At 50.3% G+C, this 24,085-nt stretch overlaps 1 protein-coding gene across 1 annotated transcript in view; it reads right to left on the bottom strand.

The window, feature by feature from the left end:
- Nucleotides 1-24,031, bottom strand: part of Hsdl2 (Hydroxysteroid dehydrogenase like 2) — a 59,893-nt gene extending 35,862 nt beyond the window's left edge. Inside the window, exons 1-3 of the mRNA XM_077692937.1 lie at nt 23,783-24,031; nt 17,215-17,378; nt 13,515-13,728 (exon numbers count right to left, since the gene is read on the bottom strand). Coding sequence (XP_077549063.1) covers nt 13,515-13,728; nt 17,215-17,378; nt 23,783-23,796 — 392 coding nt within the window. The 5' untranslated portion in view covers nt 23,797-24,031. The remainder of the gene's footprint in view (nt 1-13,514; nt 13,729-17,214; nt 17,379-23,782) is intronic.
- Nucleotides 24,032-24,085: the final 54 nt, after the last annotated feature.

Below are 24,085 nucleotides of genomic sequence, written 5' to 3'. Positions count from 1 at the left end.
GCAGCTAGTTGGATTTGCCTCTCACAAATGGACATGTTACATGATTTAAAGGCAATGTGCACATCATCGACATATAGTGAGTAGGAAATGGAGCGAGGCAGTGCAGTTCCTAAGGAATTCATCTTAACAAAATATAAAGGGTGCAGCTAAGCACACCACCCTGCGGCACTCCATTTTCTTGGACGAGCATCTTCGAGAGGACGTTTCCAACCCGAACCTGAAAGGTGTGCTCCGAAAGGTAACCTTTCAAACTGTTCAGCATGTTTCCACAAACTCCAAGGCGGCACAGATCACAAAGAATACCGTAATGTCAGGCTGTGTCGTAAGCTTTCTGGAGGTCAAATAAAACTGATAAACAATGCTGCTCATGAACAAATGCATACCTCATCTAAGATTCAATAGCCACTAGGTGGTCTACTGTAGATCTACCAGAGCGAAAACCTGCCTGGCAATTGTCTATAATACCATGGTACTCAAGAAAATAGATGTGACGGTTAATCATTTTTTCTAGGACCTTACATAAGCAACTGGTTAAAGCGACCGGTCTAAAACTAGTTGCAAGTGATGGATCTTTCCCCTCTTTTAGAATCGGCACCACAATAGCTTCTTTCCACACTTTTGGAAACTGCCCTGCACGCCAGATCTTGTTAAACAACAGTAAGAGCGCTTCTAGCGTGTCCTCGTGCAGGTGCTTAATTATGGTATATGTTATTCGGTCTCGACCTGGTGATGATTTACCACAAGTGGTGAGCGCAACTTTAAGCTCCTGCATAGTGAAGGGGCAATTATACCCTACCTCAGACTGCCGTATGTCTCGTACGATCTTCCGTTCCTCTGCATTCTTGTGTCTCAGGAAGTTATTTGAATAGTGAGCTGAGCTTGATATATACTCAAAATGCTTGCCTAGGGCATTCGTTTGGTATTGTGTCTCCACTTGTGCTGACCAAAGGGTGCGTAAGAGTGTTACTTCCTCGGAGTGCTTTGATTCTCCTCCATACTTTCCGCGTGTCAGTATATGATGTGATTGATAATGCAAAACGATTCCAGCTTTCTCTTTTTGCAATACGCCATATCCATCTGCCATTGGCCTTTGCCCGCTTGAAATGTACCAAGTTTTCCGTCGTTGGGCACCAGCGCAAGACACCCCATGCCTTATTCTGTTCCTTACAGGCCTGCCTGCAATCATCATTCCACCAAGGTTTTGGCTTTGTAACCCTACTAGAAGAAGTCTGGGGTATGGATTTCAGTGCAGCTTCAATGGACCTCTTCCAGGGTACGTCACGCGGCAGCCGTGACGTCACGGAGAGCGCACGTGCTGGGTGTGGTCGGGCGGGTGGTTTGCAAAACATTCGGACCGGCGCGCGGCGCCTATGAAGTGAGGCTGCATTAGACGCGCGCAAAAGTGGAGTTTTTGTTTACGTGTTGGCTTTTCTGATGCCGGTGGGCTGCCGTGCTCTCGGCTACGCAAATCTTGCGAGCAGAATCAGCGGAATCAGACAGTTCCGCATCCCCAAAGAGGTAAATTCGGCGGGTACTGTGGATGCACAAAACGCAACGAAGAGCAGCCAAAGCCGCGTGGACTGCTCTTACTCATAGCAACATTTCCCATTCTCGAACTTCTGCTGTTCTTCAAAGCGCAGTCATACCGTCTACAATGGCAGACCGCGCTGATCAGTGCCATGAAATGATGCTGTTTGTCAACCACCTGCTGTCATGCAGCACCATCAGAAATTTGGTTCAGTAAAATAGTGCCAGGGCTGGGAGGCAGAGGGAAATTTTCTTGCTGCGAAATATTGGCATGTTTTGAGGAGGTAGAGTAGTGTATTAAAAAGACAGTGAATTCCTCACCTGCTTAGGCGACACCAAATAAATGTTTCGACGAAGGATCCACGATAGCGCCTGCCCCAGATCGACCATGACAAGTTGGGTAATATGGGGTATCTGTTCAAGACGAACGGAATCCGCCTCTTTCATTGCGGTGTGCTGCCACCTAGCGTGCCTAGCGGAAGTTGAAGCGGCAGGGTTCGCCGGCGTTTCCTCCGGCTGCGTTCTCGTTGTATGCAGGGCAATCCCACATTACGGAGAGGAGCAGACGAAGTTTTTCTTCTGTGTTGGTGTTATAAAGCCTTAAGGTGACAGCCCCTGGTCATCACATAACACCAGGCGGCTTCTTATCACTGAATGAGGGCTGGCAGAGAAATCTTGGACAGATCCGTGTGCTGTCCGAGCAGCAGAGCGAGCAGTACTTGGAGTCGTCTGGCATGATCTGCGATCGCCAGCGCAACAAAGGCCGGCAGTTCGCACACGACCTTGGACACATGTACGATTGGTACACGCGATTCGCATGCGACTGATCGTTACGACTGTCGCCACGACTGTCGTATGCGTGAATTTGAGACACATAGCCCGATGCGCGCATGCGATGCGTCGTCGGCATCGCTCCGCCCACTGTTTTTGCTCCATGGTCAACTACGGTGATCGCTGAGCTGAATTTGTAGATTGCGCGCGTTTGTTCGCAAGAAATGGATAAAGCAAGCAATCGTGAAGCGTTTTCTGCCTTCGGAAACAGTCCGTGCACACACCGGCTGTGCCTGCCAGCTCGGCACACTCAGCGGCTCGAACCGGCGCAAACCACGGTAGCAACTGCTTGTCGCTGCTCTTCTGAATCAATCTGATCGCTAAAAAGAAGTTCCACATGCGAGAAAGTGTTAGTGTGGTGAAAAATTGTGCTAGGGATTGTTGTCAGGGCTTATTATAAAAGCAGCGATCAGATATCTGCTGCGATGCAAGCCTACGCTGACCGGTCGCCGCGGCGCGCGATGCGCCGAGCGGCCGAGAGATGGCGATACCTGTGCGGAAGCATCGAAACAGGCTACGCAGATGCCCTGGTCACCAATCGCTCAAACGGCAGTTATAGCTTAAATAAAGTTCCACATGCGAGAAAGGGGATGATAGTGCGGTGAAAAGTTGTGTTACAGGTTGTGTCATTCGCAGTTGCACAGATAGCGGCGATCAAATATCCGCCAGGATGCTAAGCCTAAAGTTCCCACCACCAGAGCCGACCCGAGCAACGCAAGCCGGTTACGGGCTCGGCGGGCTCTCACGGCTGTGGCCTCACGACGGTCGCAACGATGGCACGACTGCATCTGGCTTGCCAGTAGCACGTCATGAGCCTCCTCTGACCAGCGAACGACGCCAAAACAGGTCCTAACGATGAATCGCAACTATCAGTCGCATGCGAATCGCGTGCACCAGTCGTAAATGTGTCCGATCGCATGCGGCCGATGGGAAGCGATAGAAGCCGACCCCGTTCCCTTTTCGGCACTCCGAGTTACAGCGGAACGCAGCACAAGTTGTGGGCATTGTTCCACGCACAACGAGCACACACAAAAAATCAAACGATGTAAATACATCCACGACCCCTTCCCGCTTGTGCGGGAGCTGTGGGAAATGTCGTCTGCTGCCCCTGCCGGACTGCTTAGGGACTTGGCCGCTAGGGGATTGCGCATGCGCAGTGGGGTTGTGAAAGAGGCAGATTCATTGCTTGTAAGCGCAATAAATTTTTACCTTGATCAGGGTGCGGCAAAACCGAGATGCTTGCCGTGCTCACATGTAGCATCGCGCCTTCCCCGCAAGATGGACCGCTCTCGCATCTTGGAAAAACTCGGGAAATCTGTTTGCCCTAAGCGAACGGACACAGTGAGTGTATTCTTTTGTTGCGGCCTCCCGACGCTGGCGTAAGCAGCGGGCGTACAAGGATACTAACTTTAACCATCATGAAATAATGACTACCGATAATTATTTCAGTGCCATGCACTGCCGCAATCTATACGCACTTACCATATGTGGCTGCTATGTTACTCTCACAAGAACGATGAACCGTTTCGCGATTTCACTGCGGAAAAGGTAACAAAAAATCAGTCACTTACGTAGAGCACATCATTGCGATATTTTTATTGGAACAATTTTTGGCCTTTGCTTATATTTTTGTTTCATTGCTGCTTATTTTACTTTTTAATCCTTTCATGCTTTTTCCCCTCGACATGAAATTGTGCGTACGCCACTGTCTCTGGGCGACGCAAAGAGAGCAAGATTAGGTCGCAAGAGAACCAGCCCTCAGAATGACTCGTTTAGGCAGTTCTGTCGCGCACTGATTATCCAAAAGCGTTACTCATCAGTTGACCGTACAGTACACAAAAGTGTTGCGGAGGTTGAGGTGCGACAGCCGCACCTAGGATAGCTAGACCCCCCCCATGTAATGGAGGCGGCCAGCGACGGTCCGAACCGTTCCTTTCGGGCGCTGCGCGGCCAGGCCGGGGCGGTGGCGCAGGCGCGTTCTGCCAACTGCCACCGCATTTCGCGGCCGCCAGCAGGCGCCACCCGTTGCGCACGTACGCTTCGTGACGTCACGGTGTTTACATACAGGGAGAGGTCCATTATATGGGTGGTCAGAGTCTCAGCAGCTTCATCAATACCAAGGTTGTCTATAAGTGTATACTGACACTCAGAGAGCTCTTTGAATTTTTTCCAGTCTGCGGCCTCCTCCTTGAACTTTTGTGGGCATGGAGTGTTGTCTTGTTTATTGTCTAAAAGCTTAAGGCTTACTGGAAAGTGGTAACTTCCATACAGGTTATTAATGACCTTCTACTGGACTGCTGGAAACAGAACCGTAGAGGCTATGGCGAGATCTATGCAAGAGTACGTGGCATGTGTGGTGATATAATATGTTGGGTCTTTCTTGTTAAGTATGCTTGCTCCAGACGATAGCAGAAACTTTTCAAAGAGGCGTCCTCTAACATCAGTGCATGCAGAACCCCAGAGTGGGTGGTGAGCATTACAATCCCCAACTAGCAGATAATGCTGTGGCAGCTGATCAACTAATGTTTCAAACTCCATACTGGAGAGCCCGTAGTCTGGAGGTATGTACAATGAGCATACTGTTACCAGTTTATTAAAGATAATGGCTCGGATGGCTACAGCCTCTAAACTGGTCTGTAGCGGTAAGAACTGGCATGGCACTGATTTTTGCACGATAATCGCTACTCCTCCAGAGGGGTGCATGCAGCCATCCCTGTCTTTACTAAATACAGAGTAGTTCTTTAAGAAGTTTGTTTGGTTCGTCCTCAAGTGCGTCTGCTGGAGACACATAATACTTATTTCGTGTTGTGACAGCAATTCATAGATATCGTCCAAGTTTTTCAGGAGGCCTCTGCAGTTCTATTCGGCTACATTATCAGCTACCATCAGCTTATGCTGAACAAGGATTAAGGAAGTGCCATGCTGCCACCCTCCCAGGCTCAAGACACCTTCCCAGGAGCCGTGACCCTAGGTAGCTTTTTCTTTGAACAGTCAAGCGACGTGCCGCGCCCTCTCGGCGTACCGCGCACCGGAGAGCTTGGCGTTGTGCCCATGGCTTCTTGCGAAGCCTTGACAGTAGGGCTAGGCTGGCTGGTTGCGGCAGCCTGCCTCTCAGCAGGGACCGGCACTGCAGTGCCAGCAAGGGGCCTAGCGTTGGCATCAAGGGGTGCTGGGGCAGCCCTTGATGCTTCTTTTGTGGCATGTGCAGTGGCCTTAGCCACCGACACTGAGGGGGCTTGGGGTGTCCCTTGGGACCTCGCTGGGAGGGTTCCAAGGGGAACTCGAACCGAGTGTAGCGCCGCCCCCCGTCGCGCTACATCGGCAAAGCTAGTGTGTGTCAGGAACAGTCTCTGTCGTGCTTCCCTAAAGGTAATGTTTTCCTTATATTTCAGAGCAATTATTTCTTTTCCTTTCTTCCATTGCGGGCACAAGCGTGTGTACGCAACGTGCTCTTCCTTGCAGTTTACACAGTGAAGTGGAGCTTCACAGGCGTCAGATGAGTGGTCAGGAAGGCTACACTTTGGACATGCTGCCTTGCCTCGACAGCTCAATGAACCATGGCCAAATCTTTGGCATTTATAACACCGTCGGGGGATTGGAATATACAAACGGACAGGGGTTTTAACATAGCCTGCCTCGACAGACTCGGGCAGTACACTGGTCGAGAATGTGAGGATTACATGCTTGCTCGAAATTTCCTTCCCATCTCTAGGTATTTTGATTCGTTGAACATTCACAACATTCTGGCCCTCAAACCCTTCCAGGAGTTCTTGCTCAGACAAGTTCAGAAAGTCTTCATCAGCGATAACACCTCTGGTAGTGTTCATGGATCGGTGGGGGGTGATGCTCACAGGATTGTCACCAACAGTGGTTATTTTCGTCAACTTGGCACACTGAGCTGCGTCTTGTATTTCTAAGAGAAGGTCACCGCCTCCCAACTTGCTTTACATTATAGCCGCCGCCTAGCTCATTCGTTTAAACTTTGACTAATAAGAATGGTGACAGACGTCTCATTGACATGCCTTCTTTTTCACAGTGCATTACGTGGAACTTTAGAAAGTTTGCTGACTTTTTCGGAGTGAAAAACTGCTGGAATGCTTCGTTGCGCCCCGTTTTGGAGGACGATCATGGGATGCCGAAAATCTTGTTGCCATAACAAGTGAAATCAGTTCAGCAGCTATGCTGGCCGCCCACCACCGAGCCCAACCTGGGAACGCGCTAGATGCGCGTTAGCCATACATAGCTGCTACTATAACCCTGTTTAAGTCCTCAAGGTTGATTCCTTGCCCAGGGTTAACCCTCGCCGCCTGGAAATGTGTGGAAATGAGGAAAAAAAGAGATCACAGGACAGGGGCAGGAGAGGAGACAGGAAGGTGAAAGAGCCGAGAGGGAGGCAGGAAAAGGCGACTGGCTGGTTCCCCCGGGCGGGTCAGACCGGGGGCACCGTCTGCGAGAAGCAGGGGCCAAAGTGGCGTGTTGCCTCTACCGGGGTGCCGTGAAGGTGCAAAACAACTCCGGCTTTACCTCAGCCACCGGGATGCTTTTCCCCGGACACGGTTCAGCCGCGCACAGCACGGGCATGTGCTCGGGTCCGTGGTGTTGCAAGACACCAAGTGCCCACGGCAGTAGGAACCCCTGTGGAGCTCGGGACCGTGGTGGCGTGACTCACCAAAACACCTCGAGTACACAAGGTGCCCCCTGCGGGGAGCCCGCTTATAACAACTACCGGTTATAACAATGGGACTTCCTTGGCACTTGGTTTGATTGATTTATTGATTGATTGTAGGGTTTAACGCGTCGACGCAACACAGGCGATGGGGCGCGCCGCAGTGGAGGGCTCCGGATTAATTTTGACCACCTGGGGATCTTTAACGCGTGCCAAAACCTCGTACACACGGGCGTTTTGGCTTTTCACCTCCATCATCCTTGGCACTTGGATATTGTCACAAATGGACTAGACTGTAATGCCTTTTCGGACCTTTGAGTATCCAATAAACAAAATAAATAAAATAACATTCTTAGCCGACCACTCGCGCTTCGGTCTAGAGAACTGCAACTCTCCAGGCAGTGAAAGAACTGGACCACATCAGCAGAAAGAGTCTAGTCAAGGTTGCTTTTGTGTGCTCCCACCACTTCCCTAGCTTCATTGACCGGGTGGTCGTCGCAATGAACTTCCGTAAGTAGAACTACAGGCTCAAAGTTCTGCAAAATACTGTTCCTTGCAGATTTCCGAGCTCGTGAACACTGTGCGTGGTCAGTGAATACATTCAACACGCCTATTTCGCAATTTCTGCTGCCACATGTCCTGTTGTTGCATTCTGTTCTGCTACAAGCTACAATGAAGTGGAGTGAGTGTGTTCCCACTGATAATCTACCCTCAGTGACTCAAGAGTGCGAACACACCTCTTATGGTACAGGCAAGAGCCAGACAACATCCAAAGGTGGGGGAAAAGCGCATGGCATTTGAGCGTCTCCGGTGATGCAGAGGGCCTTCATCCACTGTGTACGCCTTGGCTAGTGATTGTTAACGATTCCAAGCCATGCTGGTAGGTTTATCTGACGCATTTTACAGCGGCAACATGGCCGAAGCGTACTGAGGTATCGAGAACGCCCAGCCAACGATAACGTCGGATGCCAAGCATGTTATTTCACAGAACCGAAACCGGTTTATCTTCTAACCTTAGGCATCGTCCAATCCCGTAGCGCTTTGTATTGGCGTCACTGATGTTAGTTGGTGCGGCTGCCGTGAACTTCGCATGGTATTACTTCTTCTTTGAGGCTTTATAAAATAAGTACTGCTTTATCGAGCAGATAAACGATGAAAAGTGTGTTCATTTGATCCTGTCTATGGGATGGAAACAAAAGGAGAAGTGTGGCAAATTCTCTTCAGTGTCCCTTTAATCCAACACTGAAGCCACTGTTTGCTTCATGAAACCTGCGAGGGAAATGAGGGCGTGAAATACGTTGTTTGGTGAGCAATTTCTCAGCAATTCAAGCCTTTCAGTACCGAATCAACGCTAATATGGCTGTGGGAAGGTCAGGCGTTCATTCGAAAACAACTTGGTGGTTCCCTTTAGTGTCCCTTCAATCATGTCATGTACCTCGTCAGAATACAGAGGTAAGCCCTCCCTGCACTAATACAATAAAGCACGATGTGAGCACATTCCATGAAAGCTGCCCTCTATAAAACGTGCCACCACCAATAAAGCAGAAAGCAGCAAGATAGCTTCTGTATGCTTGTTTCACCAGAGAAAAATATTTTGCAAACCCTTTTAAATGGGCGTCTTATTTATTCTCCTAAAGGCTAGTTATCAAGCATGCTTCAAAAGTGACAAACTTCAGTTTTCTCATTGCAAACCAGTAAATACCATATTTACTCACGTAACCCTCGCACTTTCTTTCTGGAAAAATCAGTGCGAAGGCAGGGGGTGTGATAATTGTGCAGGGAAAAAAATTTCGAGGGGTAAAAACGAGCTTAAAAAAGTTATGACACCAAATTTACCGCTTTCGGTTTTTATGCTGCAAGAACTACCCATTGGCCCAGTAATTACAAACATAGAACCAAAATATGTCAGCGGCCAGCATAGAATTAATTATAACGCATTTATTCTAATCAGTTTCAAATTCGGTCGTTATGCGCCAAATGACCAGACGGCGTTACATCACGTTTCGTGGCCGCAGAAATGGCTAGTGCTAACGCCAATCACAACGCCGTGATGTCAGGGACATTTGCCGCATCATCTTCTACGATTGCACATAGTCCACACTCGCCCGCACAGTCGACATGTTGTCTGAAACGTCAGACTCGGGTGAGTCGCTGCAACCCGTGTTTTTTTAATATCGCTGCAGCTCTAACTGGCACGTACCACGCTACAAACGTCTGTCGCCGCTCTTCCAAATCAATTTGATTGCTAAAAAGAAGTTCCGCATGCGAGAAAGTAGATTTTAGTGTGGTGAAAAATTGCGCTAGGGATTGTTACCAGCGCTGACTTTAAAAGCGGTGATCAGATATCTGCCGCAATGTTGAGCCTACACTGACCGGCCGCGGAGGCTCGGCAGTCCGACCGGGCTCCGCGGCGCATGGTGCGGGGAGCGGCCGAAGGATGGCGCTACCTGCATGGAAGAACCAAAAAGGCCATGGCAGATGTCTCGACCACTGATCGCTCAAATGGCAATTATCGCAAAAATAAAGTTCCATATGCGAGAAAGGGGATGATCGTGTAGTGAAAAGTTGTTAGGTATTGCCATTCATAGTTGCACAGATCATCATAATCATCATCAGCCTGTCTGCGCCCACTGCAGGGCAAAGGCCTCTCCCATAGGTCTCCAATTACAGTCGATTCCACTTATAACGATACCGCTTATAACAATATATCAGATATAATGATGAACAGCTATGACACCGTCCGCTTTTGTATGCTTTCCATGGGAAAATAAACCGCTGATTGCAATGCTCCAGTGCTGCGATATCGGATATAACGATTGAATCGGGTTACAGCAAGCACCGAAAATGAGAGGTGCCGCCGACTATCCACGCCAACACCATGCGCCGCGATGCGCCTCGCATCCCGTCCACCCCTCAGAAAACGAGCCAACTGCGCAGCTTACGGGGAAGCAAGAGGAGGAGGGGAGCAGCTGTCCTTCCACCCCGATACAGCCACTTTCGCCCCGTCCCCGTGCCTGCTGCTTCGAGTTTGACTGGGTGCCTCTTCAACTATGCCCATTTTACCGCAGATCAGACGTCAGGGCCGATGTTTTGGAAACGCCTAAGTGCCTCATGAAGAGGCGATCATTGTGCGAATAAGTGCTGCGGACAGCGGTGGCAGCGACAACTCTGACGACGCGGTTGCACAGTCTACTCAGGTAGGACCTTCCCAGGAGGCCCAACGCATGATATCCCTTCATGGACTTCCGTTTCCACCAAGAACCCTTCGCTCAGCTAGGTGAAGCACCTATAGATGCTCTTGAAAAAGATGTGCGCTAGCTTCATGTGCAGCAAACAAAGCTGACCGAGTATGGCTTCTTTCCCACAAATACGTAGCAGTACACCCTTGCTTGCCTTCAAATAAAATGCTTTGAGCTATGCTATGTCTTTTTACTTAGCAACCCGCATATAACAGTCATCGGTTATAACGATGTGATTTCTTTGGCACTTGGATATTGTTATAAGTGGACTAGACTGTATCCTGATCCTGTGCTAACCGCGACCGATTTATCCCCGCAAACTTCTTGATCTCATCTGCTCATCTGACCTTCTGCCGCCCCCTGCCATGCTTGCCTTCCCTAGGGATCCACTCTATTACCCTTAATGACCAGTGGTTATCTTGCCTTCACATTACATGCCCTGCCCACGTCCATTTCTTCTTAATTTCTACTAATATGCCCTTAACATGCATTTGTTCCCTGACCCACTCCTCTCTTCTTGTCCCTTAATGTTACACCGATCATCTTCCGAATCAAATATCCGCCATGATGCTAAGCCTAGTTCCCATCACCCGAGCTGACCCGAGCAACACAAGCTGGTTGCGGGCTGTTGGGGACGCCCCTCTTCTACAATTTGCTGCGCACGAGCATGTTGCGTTTGAGTTCCCCTAACTTCCCGGGGGCCCCCCCAACGCCAGCTTCCCCTCTTCTAAAACTGCCGAAGTGTTTCCACCCTGCTTGTACTGCAGCCCCTTCTGTCAACTTCAGGCTATGCAGGCAGCAGTCATCCGAGAAGAGCCGCAAGCAAACTCTGCTCGCCGGCTTCGGCGGCCAGTTCTTGCGGCCACCGCCGCGCACAAACTCGGCCCACGTTTCGCGCTGCGTGTCGCCACGTGGAAAATAATGCATCTTTGTGCCGTTCATCGATTTGCTAGGACAGGCTTGCACTGAGCAGTACTTTGCATTCCACGAGCTTGCCATAGCGGAACTTTGGCAGAGCCAAGTCAGCACCCAGTTTTCGGCACCAGTGCAAGGGAACACCATGAGCCGGCCACAAGCTTGAGCGAAGCCGTGGAAAACGCAAAGCGCGCAAACAAGCCGTGTCCACAGCGGCATCATGGGTATCGCACTCACGCCTCCGGCCAAAACAAGACCCCCAACAATAGCAGCTCAGGCTATCATTTCTGGTTCTGAAAATGACTGTATGATGTCACACTGAACCGGCCGGAAACGCCAGAAGACGTTTCGTCACGTCGAGAGCGATTTCACCAGTGCTGCCGATTTGTGATAGCTCACAGCCGAGACACGTATTAGCGATTTTCGACGCGATTCCAGCCTCGGATTGCTGCAAAACTTTCTGTCAGGAACGTATACAAACTACTGAAGCCAATCATATTGTTTTCTAGGCATCCAAATTTGGTGTCAGTACTCCTTTAAATGAAATTTGAATAGGTGTTATACATAATCAAGCTATTTATTTGCAAGCAGGACTTACCGTTGTAATAAAAGTACAGGGTCAACGTGGGCCTGAAGCACAGAACTTTATTCATTGCAGGTGGCCGCCAGCCACCTTCAACATCCCCCGTTTGGTATTTGGGTACCCAAGTGGGAACAGTCACAGGCAGAGTCAGTGCTGCTAACATTGCTGGCTGCTGCCTTGTCGTCACTTCCGGATTTCACGTCGCCTTCAGAGGCCTCGTCTCCATCCCACACCTAGTGGTCGTCGTCAGTCGTATCCAGAGCCTCCGATGTGCCCGTCTTCTTGAAGCTCTTGACGGCAACGTCTGCGGCGATCATTCCCCACAATTCTGAAATCCAGCTGCACAGCATCTCTACCGACGGTCTCCTTATCCTGCCGGCCGGCGTCAGAGCGTGCTTGCAATTTACTCTGCGTGAAGCCTTCGAACGATATCTTTGAATGGCTTGTTCAAAGACGCGTTCAGAGGCTGGAGCAAGCATGGACATCGCGCCACCTGGAATGACAGCCAGGTCAGTCCGCAGCTCCTTTAACTTTGCGCTTCTTGTTGGTCACCTTCAGTTCCTCGTGCGGCCGTCTCTAGTAGCGCACGCTGACCTCGTAGACGCCAAAGGGCCTGCTTGTGGTGCGGTCGCCGCACTCTATAGCGTATTCGGTAGCTTTCAGCATGAAAGTGGCTGTATAACTGGCGTACTGCCCCATGGCAAAGCGGCACCGAAACCAGTACAGAAAAAAGCGACGTAAAACTTCTTGAAATGGTGGAAAGCGAGCTCTTGACTGCTGCTGCTGGCGTGCGTGAATACACCGCGCGGTCCGCCAAACGGAATGGTCCGAGTGCGTGCACCAGGTGGGTTTCGCGAGCGGACAACCTTCAGCATTGCAATTTTGAGTGTGCGTGGATTATGCAAGGAAACAAGAAATCCAAGTTTTGGCAGCTGCCATTACGGGTGCGAGCATTATGCGAGTAAATACGGTATTTGATCCGACTCGCAGCTATGCAAACCAAACCATAATCCGTTTCAAAAGCAAGATGCACTATTAGCATAACTCACAATCAGCCCTTACGACAATGGTATTTCTTCATGTGGCAATTTCTGCTCAAGAGGGGGATAACGCAATGCTGCCCCCCAAGTTCGCAAATGCAATTTGCAAGAACAGTGCTGCATAGGCCGCTCGACGTCGGTTCACCGCTCCTGTTGGCGTGGGCCAGGGAGTCAGTGAGCCCCGTGTAATTGGTGTGGGGGTGTTACGTGTTGTGTTTGAAAGCACCCTGGGGGCATCATACTATATACAAGAAAAAGTGCATAGTGCCTTCCATTGGTTCACACTGTTTTGACCAACTGCTAAGGAGGGCCCGCTATCTGATTTTTATGGTGTTAAGGCAGAGGTAGAGTCTTTAGCTTACATTGAAACGGCTTGGGTTGGAATCCCTGCAATCCTCACCGTTATTTTTTTCTCAAATTGAGTAAATTTTCGCATAAAAATATTGTGTTAATCAACACGTGTAGCCATTTATCCGTAAATAACAGTGGTTCAGAATGTTTTACTGTGTGAAGCCTATCGCCGTGTTTAACTTGTGCTTTGCACCAGGCAGGAAGGCTCCACTTCTGTACAGCAGACGAAACGGAAGGTTTATTCCTTAATTCAATTATTTTCCCCCTCAAGGCTTACCAGACGCGTTGCAGAGGGGCGGGGCTAGATTTGGAGGGCACCGAGCAACAAACCAGAAGCCAGGACACCCCCGGTAGGGACTCACGCGAGGAAGGTGGCCCGGGCGTTGACGGCCTGCATGAGGTCGTAGCGCTTGGCCTCCGTGTCACACGTCGCAGTGAGGCTGATGGCGCTGGCGTTGTTCACCAGGATGTCGATGCCCCCAAACTGCGACACGGCCGCGCCCACCGCCCGCTCCACCTGCTCCTCGTCGCGCACGTCCACCACGCACGGCAGGCACCGCCCGCCCAGGGCCTCCACTGCGTCAAGGGGCCAGCAGGCCTCGCACCTGCCGCGGCACCAGCGCTCGGCAGCCGAGGCGGTAGCCGCGGCTTTGAGCAACCCACCTGCGGTCCTCGGTGGAACCGCATCGACGCCCTACCCGAACTATCATCCTGCCCCCCTAAAATTAACCCCGTCCGGGAGCTATCCCTCCATCCTAACTTCTGGCCCTGGTGTCGTCAATTGACGACACTGCACAAAATATTTTCTGAAGTCTCGAGAACAAAACCGACACTGCTAATTTTCTGGGGAAGAGTTCTTCGGGGATGCTCTTGCAATAGGTATCACCATTGTTGCATTTCCGCGGAACTGCACACTACGAAAAAGAAAAAGCTACGGTGCAGAGAAAGCATGACAGGATGGGTGAGGGAATGGAAATCCTGGTTCTTCAAAATGTAAGAGGATCTATAAATACCCGCATTACCAGCTTTCTATATTGTGTGTAAGCGCACGGTATTGTTGCTTTCAAGAAAATGAGGAAAAAAAATTTTTTTCTCCTCAAAAGGGAAGTATTAATTGCCTCTTGATCTAATGAATTTTCATGCCTGTAAATTATTAAATACTTGTATTATCCTCTCACTTTTCGTATGTAAACCTGCAGAATGCTAATCTTTACGAAAAGAGGCAGGAAAACCTTTTTACCTGACACAAAAATTCGATAGCTGAAAGGGCTAAAATCACCCCATCATAAATCCTATCTCTTCGTCCCAATAACACCTCGTCCTAAAATCAAGGGTTTGCTGCAGGCCCACTTTGGATGTGTCACGAAAAAAGAGAGCAAGATGGCCAACCAAAACACCTTACAAAAACGAAAAACATTTAAAATCTGCATTGTGAACAAGGCTCCCATACGTAGAGCAAAAATGTCTTCATCTTTGTGAAATATTTCAGTCGACATTTCTATTCCTTTCGGTCGCACCATCGCTACGCTACGCCCAGTAAGTAACTTGCGCTACGCCGAGTTTATGTTTGCACTCGCACGTGATGCCACCGACAGCACGCCCTGCATTTAACATTGGCACGTTGGGTTCCGTGCCCACCAATCGGCCTTTGGTCCCATATACGGTGGCCAGGTGTGGCAGAGAGTTCTTTAACCACGAGCAGTCGTTCGTCACCCAGTGATTCCCATGGAAGCAAGAGAACCAAACTGCACGAGCCTGCTCGTGCTCCCGCCCCGACCACGTATCCTGCGCTCCATTTCATCCCTTACTCGGGCAAACAATTTCTATTAGAGCTGATGCTTCAGCAATTCAAACTGACCTTGGCACTGTTTATGCTTGGTGTGCTCCATGAAACGTGCACCCAGATTTTAACAAATGCAAAAGCAGAATTTCACATCATGTAAATTGCACTACTGTTTACAACTATCACCTCGTTGGTTCAGTGCTAGACAAAGTAATGTCTTATAAATAGTCACGACTTCACATACCTACCGTATTTTCGCGCGTATAGCCTGCCCCTGCAAATAATCTGCACCGCCTGAAACGGGGGTAAAAAAAAAATCCTCGTGTATTACCCGCACATTTGATACAGGAAAGGCTGCACCAAAGCTACTGCTCAAGCAACACATCACGTACTATACAGACAAAAAAGCGTATATGTAGCAAGTAGAATACACTGCCTGCAGGGCAAAAGTGACAATTCACTAATAAAATTCAGTTGTCAGCGTGCGCTCGTTCTTGTTTTTTCTTCCTTGTATGTTTTGTGCTATCGCTACCATGGAAGGCTTAGTCAGTGTTACGGCGTAGGAGCTTCACAGCGCAACGTGCATTGCCGTGAAGCTGTGCTAAAGGAAAAACACCGCGTATTATCCGCTCCCCTACTTCGCCACTGAAATTTTCGCATTTTTGGTGCAGGTTATATGTGCGAAAATACGGTAACCACCAATTTATTTAGGGAGAAGCACACTGAATACATATCTAACAATGCCGAATACAGAAACTTTTCCACAGTGCCCTCATTGCTGAAACTTTTGCTACACGAGGCCTTTGCCTGCTGAATACTGGAGAAGGGCACTGATGGTCTTTCGAGCACCTTGGAATCGGCACAGAGTCACAATGCACACCTTATTAAACCAACAGACTATCATCGTACTTGCAGTGCATCATCCGCGAAATAGCGGCCCAACTGGCCTTTCTTTCTTTACATAGGAAACTGCTTTGCCCAGGTTTGTTCTACAAACTTTACCATCAAAACATGAATTATCAACGAGCTCTTCTTGCACCCTCAAACTTGACCTCTCGTACCGGTCCCACAAGTAGATGTCTCTCTAGCTCGTACCAATTTATTTTATCCCTCCTTTCTTGTGAAGACATTGCGGGAATCATGCAGACACGTGATGGGCTAAAAACCAGTCCAGCTACTTCAGCAGTGCCCTGAGAGGTGGCACCACCGCTCCGGGTGGTAGGGCTGCGAACGTATGTACGTGGGAAATGGAGAGAGTGACACCAGAAATCAGGTCTGGGTGACATTGGCGAAACAGCGTGGCCGTGGCGGACCACAAATTTGAGGTCAGGACTGTTGTCGCGTGCCGTGAGTGCCTCCCGTCCACGATCACAACTGCACGGCGTGATTTGTGAACGCGATTAAGCTTTGTGCTCGCATGCTTTGGGAGATTCTACTGTGTTCTCATATCGGCAAACCTCGCTGGGCGGCCGTGGATGCGGGATCTCACGTGATTAATGCTCCAGGAGCTAGTGGGGCGGCCTATGCCGGTGAGCCGGCTAAGAACCCCACATATTCCACAACACTGACAGAACGGAATGACCTGCTGTCCTACTTGCAACTACTGCCGACATCCGCACTTTTAAACGGCTGTTGAGAATTTCCTTGTACTGGATTAACTGTAGTTTTGAATTTTGTATAACAGCGTGATACTTCCTTTGAGGCATTTTCGTTTTTGTACTTACATTTTGTGTGTATTAATGCCACCGTCTGTTTCCATTCTTCCCGTATCACCAGATCTGCAATACGCTGCTGAACAACCATTCCTTTCGGTAACCCGCTATGGGCCTTGCAGGCATTGAAATAATCCTAATAAATAACTATAGTTCTGGGATACCAACTGTCAACCGCCTCAGCCTTTTTTCTGTGCTTTCCCCCGACACGATGTGCAAGGCGCTTTACAAAGCTGGACACTGCACTTCACAGGTGCTTGATCGTTCATCTTCCTGATGCACCGCTCGGAAGAGACAAACATGCCAACTCCAGATGACATCTTATCAGGCGGGTGAAGCAGCGGGAAAGTGCAGAGACGTGGACAGGGTGACACAAACCACCACACAGCCGCTGAACTGGAAAGAAGGCTGCACAACACCTGCAGCTGTCATTCCGCCATGCTGGGCTCATATTCTCCCCTGGGTTCGTGTGGCGAACTCAGGGAAGTGCAGCCTCTGCGTACTGCTCTGGGCCTTGGCTGCCACCGTCGTGCGAAAACTGACGGTGGACGAAGGGGGGCCACCCACCTTCCTTGGCGGCCGTGTAGATGGTGCCCGGCAGCTTCGGGTGTGGCTCAGCTGTCTTGGCCGCGATGACCACATTGGCCCCGTCCCGCGCCGCCTTGAGGGCAATCTCCTTGCCAATGCCCCGGCTCGCGCCTGTGATGAACAGGGTGCGACCCGCCAGCTTGCTGCACGGGACAAGAACACGCTCGCCTGACAAAAGTGCAGCTCTCGATGGCTGATGAGGCAGAAGAGCTGCCGTCCGGCATCTGTAACACAAAATGCTCCTTCGGAGGAGGCGTGATAGCTTGCACTGACACCCCTGTAGTGTTGGTGCACAGCGTGCATAGTGGAAAGCTGCGAACTTATCTGCTGCTCCAATTTCCAGCCGTGCAGAGAAAGTAAAGAGCGGTGCACCAGACGGGGCAGTGGTGCCGCCCTGTGCGAGGAGGTTTGAGCAAAAAAGCCGGCTTTCAGCACTGGCGTCCCTAACAGACAAACGACCACTTCATGAAGCGTTCGACAAAGCGAGCTTGAAGTCGGCAGTAGTGAGAAGCCAGCCAAAACAGGTCGTAATTTGAATAAACGGTGTACAAGGTGGGTCTGTTGTGCAAGCTTATAGCACTTTTGGCGAAGGAGGTCATACCGCGCACCCCCTCAGCCCCCTACTAGATGGGGCGAGTTGGGCGCACAATGTTACGCGGCAAGGCCAAGCCTGATCCGGGCCTGAAATTCCGGCCTGTTCCCATTTCAGTTACAATGACTGCTAGCACTGCAGTCAACCAAGATAAAAATTAAAAAAAAAAAAAACACATAGTGGTGCTGACTAGCAAGTGGCACTTCCCCAACTCAAAGCAACGCCTTGCATCTTGAATGGAAAATTCGCAGTCCACAGTCATAAATCACCCCCACCAACCATGAAACCACATGGCACGCGATACTTGTGGCAGGCCTTTAATGCAAGCGAAGCCACAACGTTGCACAAACTCGAGGGAAGGAACCCTGACAGCCACGCACACTGTCCCCTCCTCCTCCCTCCAGTCGCTCGCCCACACACAAGGACAGTGCACTGACAGGGGCAGGGAAGAAGAACGATGAAAGAGGAGAGTAGACTGCCCCCATTGCAGTGTAATTTCAGAAAGAACACACCTCAAGCCCAGCACTAAACAGCAAAAAAGAACGAACGCACAGCTGTCCCGTGCTCACAGCACATGTGTTTCAGTTTCAGTTGCACTAAGCCGACTGAAGCGTAAAATGCCTCAGCAGGCCTTATGGAAAATCACAACTCGCAGCCCGTTTCATGCCCCCTACGTGCACGGTCCATTCGAGTGGGCACCAGGTGTGGCAGCACCATCTTTGTGGGGATACCAGTCTGGGTGTGGTACGAGGGTAAACAGGGGCAAGCCTTCCGATGCTCCACTGCACCCAATTTCAAAAACTTTCTGCAGTGGCTTGCGCTGAACGTGAAATTTCTAACGGACTTCCCCAAGACACGCTGCGCTGCAAACGTTTTCACCCTTTCAAGCTTAGGAGTTTAGCTGTCAGTGGGAAGAATACATTGAGAAGGTATTGAGCTTTTAAACACACACAAGGAGGGTCAAGGATGGGAACTATAATGGAGGCCTGCATGCTAAATTAGACAACCGGGCCGTCCTTTATCAATGACAAAATCACTTATTTTGCTTGTGAAAGAAATGGCCTGTGCAGCAGGGAATTCACCAATGACACACAATCCATACACTGAGACACTGTTGGTGCACTAACACCGTATCACTAACACACAGATGCATTTGTGGGGATGCCGCCCCGCCTTCATTGTAGCCAATGGCAAAAACACTCGTGCTCAGGGTCGTGCTAGTGGTCCATCACAATCGACGTCATACCCGTGTCAACCACACCAAAGCAGTCCACACTGCTGCTTCCGTTGATGCTTCCGGCGTGTGTGCACCATGCGCTCTGTCGGTTCAAACCAGGATCGTCATCATCACCAGCCTATCTACGCCCACTGCAGGGCAAAGGCCTCTCCCATAAATCTCCAACTACCCCGGTCCTATGCTAACTGCGACCAATTTCTGCCCCTACAACGCTTGCCTTCTCTAGGGATCCACTCTGTTACCCTTAATGACAAGCAGTTATCTTGCCTTTGCATTACATGCACTGACCACGCCCATTTCTTCTTCTTAATTTCTACTAATATGTCCTTAACAGGAGTTTGTTTCCTGACCCACTCCGCTCTCTTCTTGTCCCTTAATGTCACACCTATCATCTCCCGCTCCCTTGCCCAGGGTAAGCTACAATAAAGGCAGGGGGGGCTGCATGGCAACTGAAAACTATTAAATTGTCGCATAATGTTCAGCATCTTCCACTGTTTCTCGTGCCAGCAGGAGAATGTTGCAAATAGTGCTACTGGCAGCTGGTGCCCTGTATCATCGTCACTAAAACACAGCAGTTTCATTCCACCATTACAGAGATTGCTCGTGCCCCAGGACCTCTGCCAGTGTCTTCAACAAGCCAAAAACACTTTTAAAACAATGGCGCAAGCCGTCTGCTGTCTGATCGCATCAACGCACCCACATTGTCGCTGCTGTGTCCTGCATATGACAAGGGAAATCAAAAAGTGCCTCTCCTCCTCTAAATTCTTCTCTCAAAAAGGGCAGGCAATTCGCCTTTCCCCCCCCCCCCACTCACAGCCCCATGCAATGTGGCTATCACCTGCGCCGTCTACGACAATGTGCGCAACATTTTCAGGTCCCACAGTTAGGAAGTGTCGAGGGGATCGTGGCAATGTCATCAAGCAAGCACCGAATGCGCACTGCTCATCCGGGATTTCTGTTGCCAAGGGGCGGGCACGGTGGCGTTGGCTCATTTGCAAAGCAGACCCCACCACAGGGTCGTTTGTCTTTCATTTTTAACCCACCTTCCTTCATTTCACTAATGCATTGTCAGCACCGTTTAACTTCTCATAACATTCTAACTAAGAGGAACGTACAGTTCAACTCGAAACTGTGTACTGAGTGAATTGCTGCCAACTTGAAATATGTGTAACCAGCCTGCTAAAGCAAGCACCACCGAGCAGCGGCACCCCAGTGCCGCTATCAATGCACGAAAGACATCGAATTACCCCTCCCCCCTCTTTAACCCAAGAATCATGAACCGGAACCAACTCATTTGTACTTTTCCCGTTTTAGTGATAGGAGAAAAAAAAAAAAAAACCAAAAGCAGGAATCCCTACTTTGCGATGTTCAAACACAGCACGAAGGACGATTCAAAATACCTGCAGGGGGTACAAGCGACAACGCTTGCAGCTTAGTTGCAAGCTGTTCATGGAGACCTATATCGGGCTCAGACGCCATCGACCAGTTTGCCACACGAGTATGCAAACTCGCTGGCCGTGTTAAAATTGTGCTTCAGGGCAATGTCCGCAACGCATGCGGCCATGCGAATATGCGCACAATTTCTGCGCATCTCACCCGGAACAGAATAAACATGACGATCTAATGTGGCATAGCGCACCCGGCTTGCAATCCTCCAGCCTCGCTCAGGAGTCAAAAAAAAAAAGGCAGCCACCTCGCAACAAAGGCGACCACCATAAGGTGAAAACTCTGTGTTGGAGAAAAGGCCACGCTCTCACCGATTGATTGTGCAGGCTGCACCTGGGCCATAAGGCGTGCCGTAGCGGAGGGCTCTGGATTACGTCAGACCACCTGGGGATCTTTAACGTGCACCAGCATTTCAACATGCGGGCGTTTTTGCTTTTCGCCTCCACCAGTGTACAGCCAGGAATCGAACCCGCGTCTCTGGGCTCAGCAGCACTACGCCTTGGCCACTGAGCCACCGTTGCGGGCCCCACTTTCACTGATGTGGACCATTAGGCGCCACCACTTTAGCACATAATTGCACGGGCGAAACGCCCCCGTGCCAGTTCCGTCAACCCCACCTCCCTGTGCTCTTCGTACTCGGTTATGGTTCATAAATCGAGCAATTTTTGTCGCGTGAATATTGTGCGTGGCTTTCTGGCAGCCCTCTTGTACTTTCAATGAAAAGACAATTGTGTAACGTTGCACTTTTCATGTGAGGTAATTTTTAATCTCTCTCAACGGAGATACGGCTCCGTTTCCTCCCTTCACCTGCAAACGACCAGGGTGACACGCTTCAGACCGCACGCTCCTTGGCCATGCTGTTGACCCAGCTAGGGGACGCTCCGTACGAGGGAATCTCGCGTGTCCCCCTCCGTCCATCAGTGCCTCACACACTTGTACCGCGCTCTGAACACACTCACAGCTGCACCTGACAGCTGCCCTTCATTGCAAGCTCCCAGCAATGTGCAAGTTCATTCCACAAGCTACGTGCAGCGCTGTGGAGGCTACACTGTTGTCAACAGTCCGTGCTGCTTTCAGTGGGTAGCACCATCCCGCCTTTGCACACAAAAGGCCTCCTCGATTTAACAGTCCTGGACGGTCTGCGAGTAGTCCGAGGACTGCCTTCGGACCGCAAGTCTCCTAGGAATACATGGGAAAATAGAGTGCCGGATCGTGTCCCGGGACGATCCAGGACTGGTAATGGGGGGGGGGGCCAAGGTTTCCATCTTTGCTGCCAGGCTCCCTCGGCCCCCGTGGAGAGTTATCCTCAAAAGATGCCAGCCCATAGCGCCCTCCTCGGGAAACGCTGCACGAACAACTAAGTGCTTTTAGCATTGAGAAATTCAAATAGAGCACAATATATGGAAAAGCTCCAATCCCAGCATTTCTGCCATCAAACTTGATGCCAGCAGTGCAAAATTAAAAAGAAAGAAAATGACGGTGCGTACAGTGGCAACAATGAGCAGTCCTCATGTACACGAGCATAACCAGGCATGTCGAGGGGAGTGTATACGAGTTTCTGGCGCTCCTCCTACGACTCGTATTTTGCCATGATGCAAGTTGCCTTTGCCTGTGTTATATTCAGTCTCGGTTTTACTTTGTAGTCTTTCACCCCCGGGGGGCGCGTCTGTCCTTTATGTATATATATATATATATTCGACGTGTTGTGTACAATAAATGTCTTTCGTACGGTGGTGTTGCCGGTGCTTCGTACGTCCTTCGCAAACACCACAGCCTGTACTTTCATTTATACACACGAAGCTCGACAGCAAGAAGTCTTGCCAAGAAAAAGAAAATGTAGCAGGGAAGGAATTAGACGCGGCCACTGCACTCTTAAGCGCTAACCACATGGAGCGATTTTTCCAGTGACGCGACGAGCGACGCGACTAGGATCCGCAGTGGCCGAACCGAAGTCGCTCGCCGAGGCAACCACATGACAGCGACGGCTCGAGCGACTGAGGATGGCGATTTCGATGTTTCCGCACTGCGCATAGTAACGCGCTTGGTACACTGGTTGTTTGCAAACATTTTTTTTGTTCATTTGTCATAAAAAGCATGACTAAAAAGTATTACGCCTTTCTACCTTGCTTTTTGCACTTCACTACATCTCTAAAACTGGTTTGGGTCAGCGATAGCGCACGCTTTTCCTTCTGCGCCCCGTTTCTCGGCTCCAACATGAACGCCGTGAAGAATTCGCTTTCTTGACGTCGTTTTTCCCACACGGGTCTCACCCAGTGTGAGCGGGAGCCTTCTTGCTTCTGCTTCAGCGTGTACACAAGCTTTGCCACGCAAAGCTTTCTTTGCCGCTGCACCGCAAACGTCGTCTGCGTGGATTTGCAAAATCTTTCCCCCGTTCTCTTCGAAAACCGGAGGTTGCGTGCTTACGTAGGGACTCTGGCTAGTCGCTGAGACCACTTCCGGGAGGCGAGCGACTGTTTCTGGCGGCCCAGAACCGAGCGATTCGATGAGCGACTTGGTCCGCGGCGAAAAATAGTTCGTCGCTAGTCGCGCCGCATCTAGCCGCTTGCAAAATCGCTCCATGTGGTTGGGGCTTTACAGCATCGAAGGGAAAAAAAAAACAAAAACAGCCCAAGACGACAGGTGTACTGGGAATTAAGGGGGAGTGAAGCTTCCCGTACCTGCTAATAACCTGCGGCAAAAGCTTACGCACTTCTTTCCTTCACTTGACCAGAGACACCAGCTAAAGCTCGCACCTCAGCCTCTGCACCTTCCTAGTCACCGTTCGCTTCCCGCATTTCGCCAGTGGGCGGGCTCATACCACTAGTAAATCTAGCAAGAAAAAAAAATTGTTAACGACAGACCGGGTCCCGAACGCGATTGCATGTTTTCAAGCACTAAAGACTGCGAATCTCCCCGAGAACGACAGGTTCACTCTGCTTCCAAGGTGACGGCGTTTTAACGTCAGCCGCGACAGAGCCGTCAGTGGACCCTTAAGGGCTTCCGCGAACCGTGCTACGAGGAAAAAGCTGTCACAGCCAAAGTATCCGTGATCATGAACAAGAAAGAATCTGCACCAAGGTCAGGGCCCCCGCAACCACGGATAACCTGAGATGCACTGCGAATCTTCGGGGAATGACACGCTTACTTTGTTGACTAGGTGACTGCGTCTAACAACCGCCGCGGCAGCCGTGGGAGGCACGTTCACAACCTCCGCGCATCGCGCTACGAGGAAAAAGTACGCGGTGATGCCAAAGCCAAGTTTAACAACTTACCCCGTGTTGATCATGGCAGAGCAGAGAACAACACGTTGTGAGAGGGCACACGGATGTAATGGACGAACCCGGATCTTGAATATCCTAGTGAAGTGCCGGTTATCTGAACGGGTTGCAGTCACAGATATATCCTTCCCTTACTCTATCGTTGTTCTTGCCCTGGACAGCACGCGCCGTTCACGCGGATCGCAGTGCACGCCCAACACACCGAACACGCCGGCCAGACTGCAAGACGAACACGGTAGCGACGGTAGGGTAGTTGGCTACGAAATTACATCACAGAGGACGCCACGTTATGACCGG

Source organism: Haemaphysalis longicornis, unplaced genomic scaffold (genome assembly GCF_048455015.1).
Source record: "Haemaphysalis longicornis isolate Haplotype H1 unplaced genomic scaffold, Haemaphysalis longicornis Haplotype H1 scaffold_12, whole genome shotgun sequence".
In the NCBI taxonomy this organism is placed as follows: Eukaryota; Metazoa; Arthropoda; class Arachnida; order Ixodida; family Ixodidae; genus Haemaphysalis; species Haemaphysalis longicornis.
The sequence above is the reverse complement of the archived record's forward strand: the minus strand, read 5'-3'. Positions and strand labels throughout refer to the sequence as shown.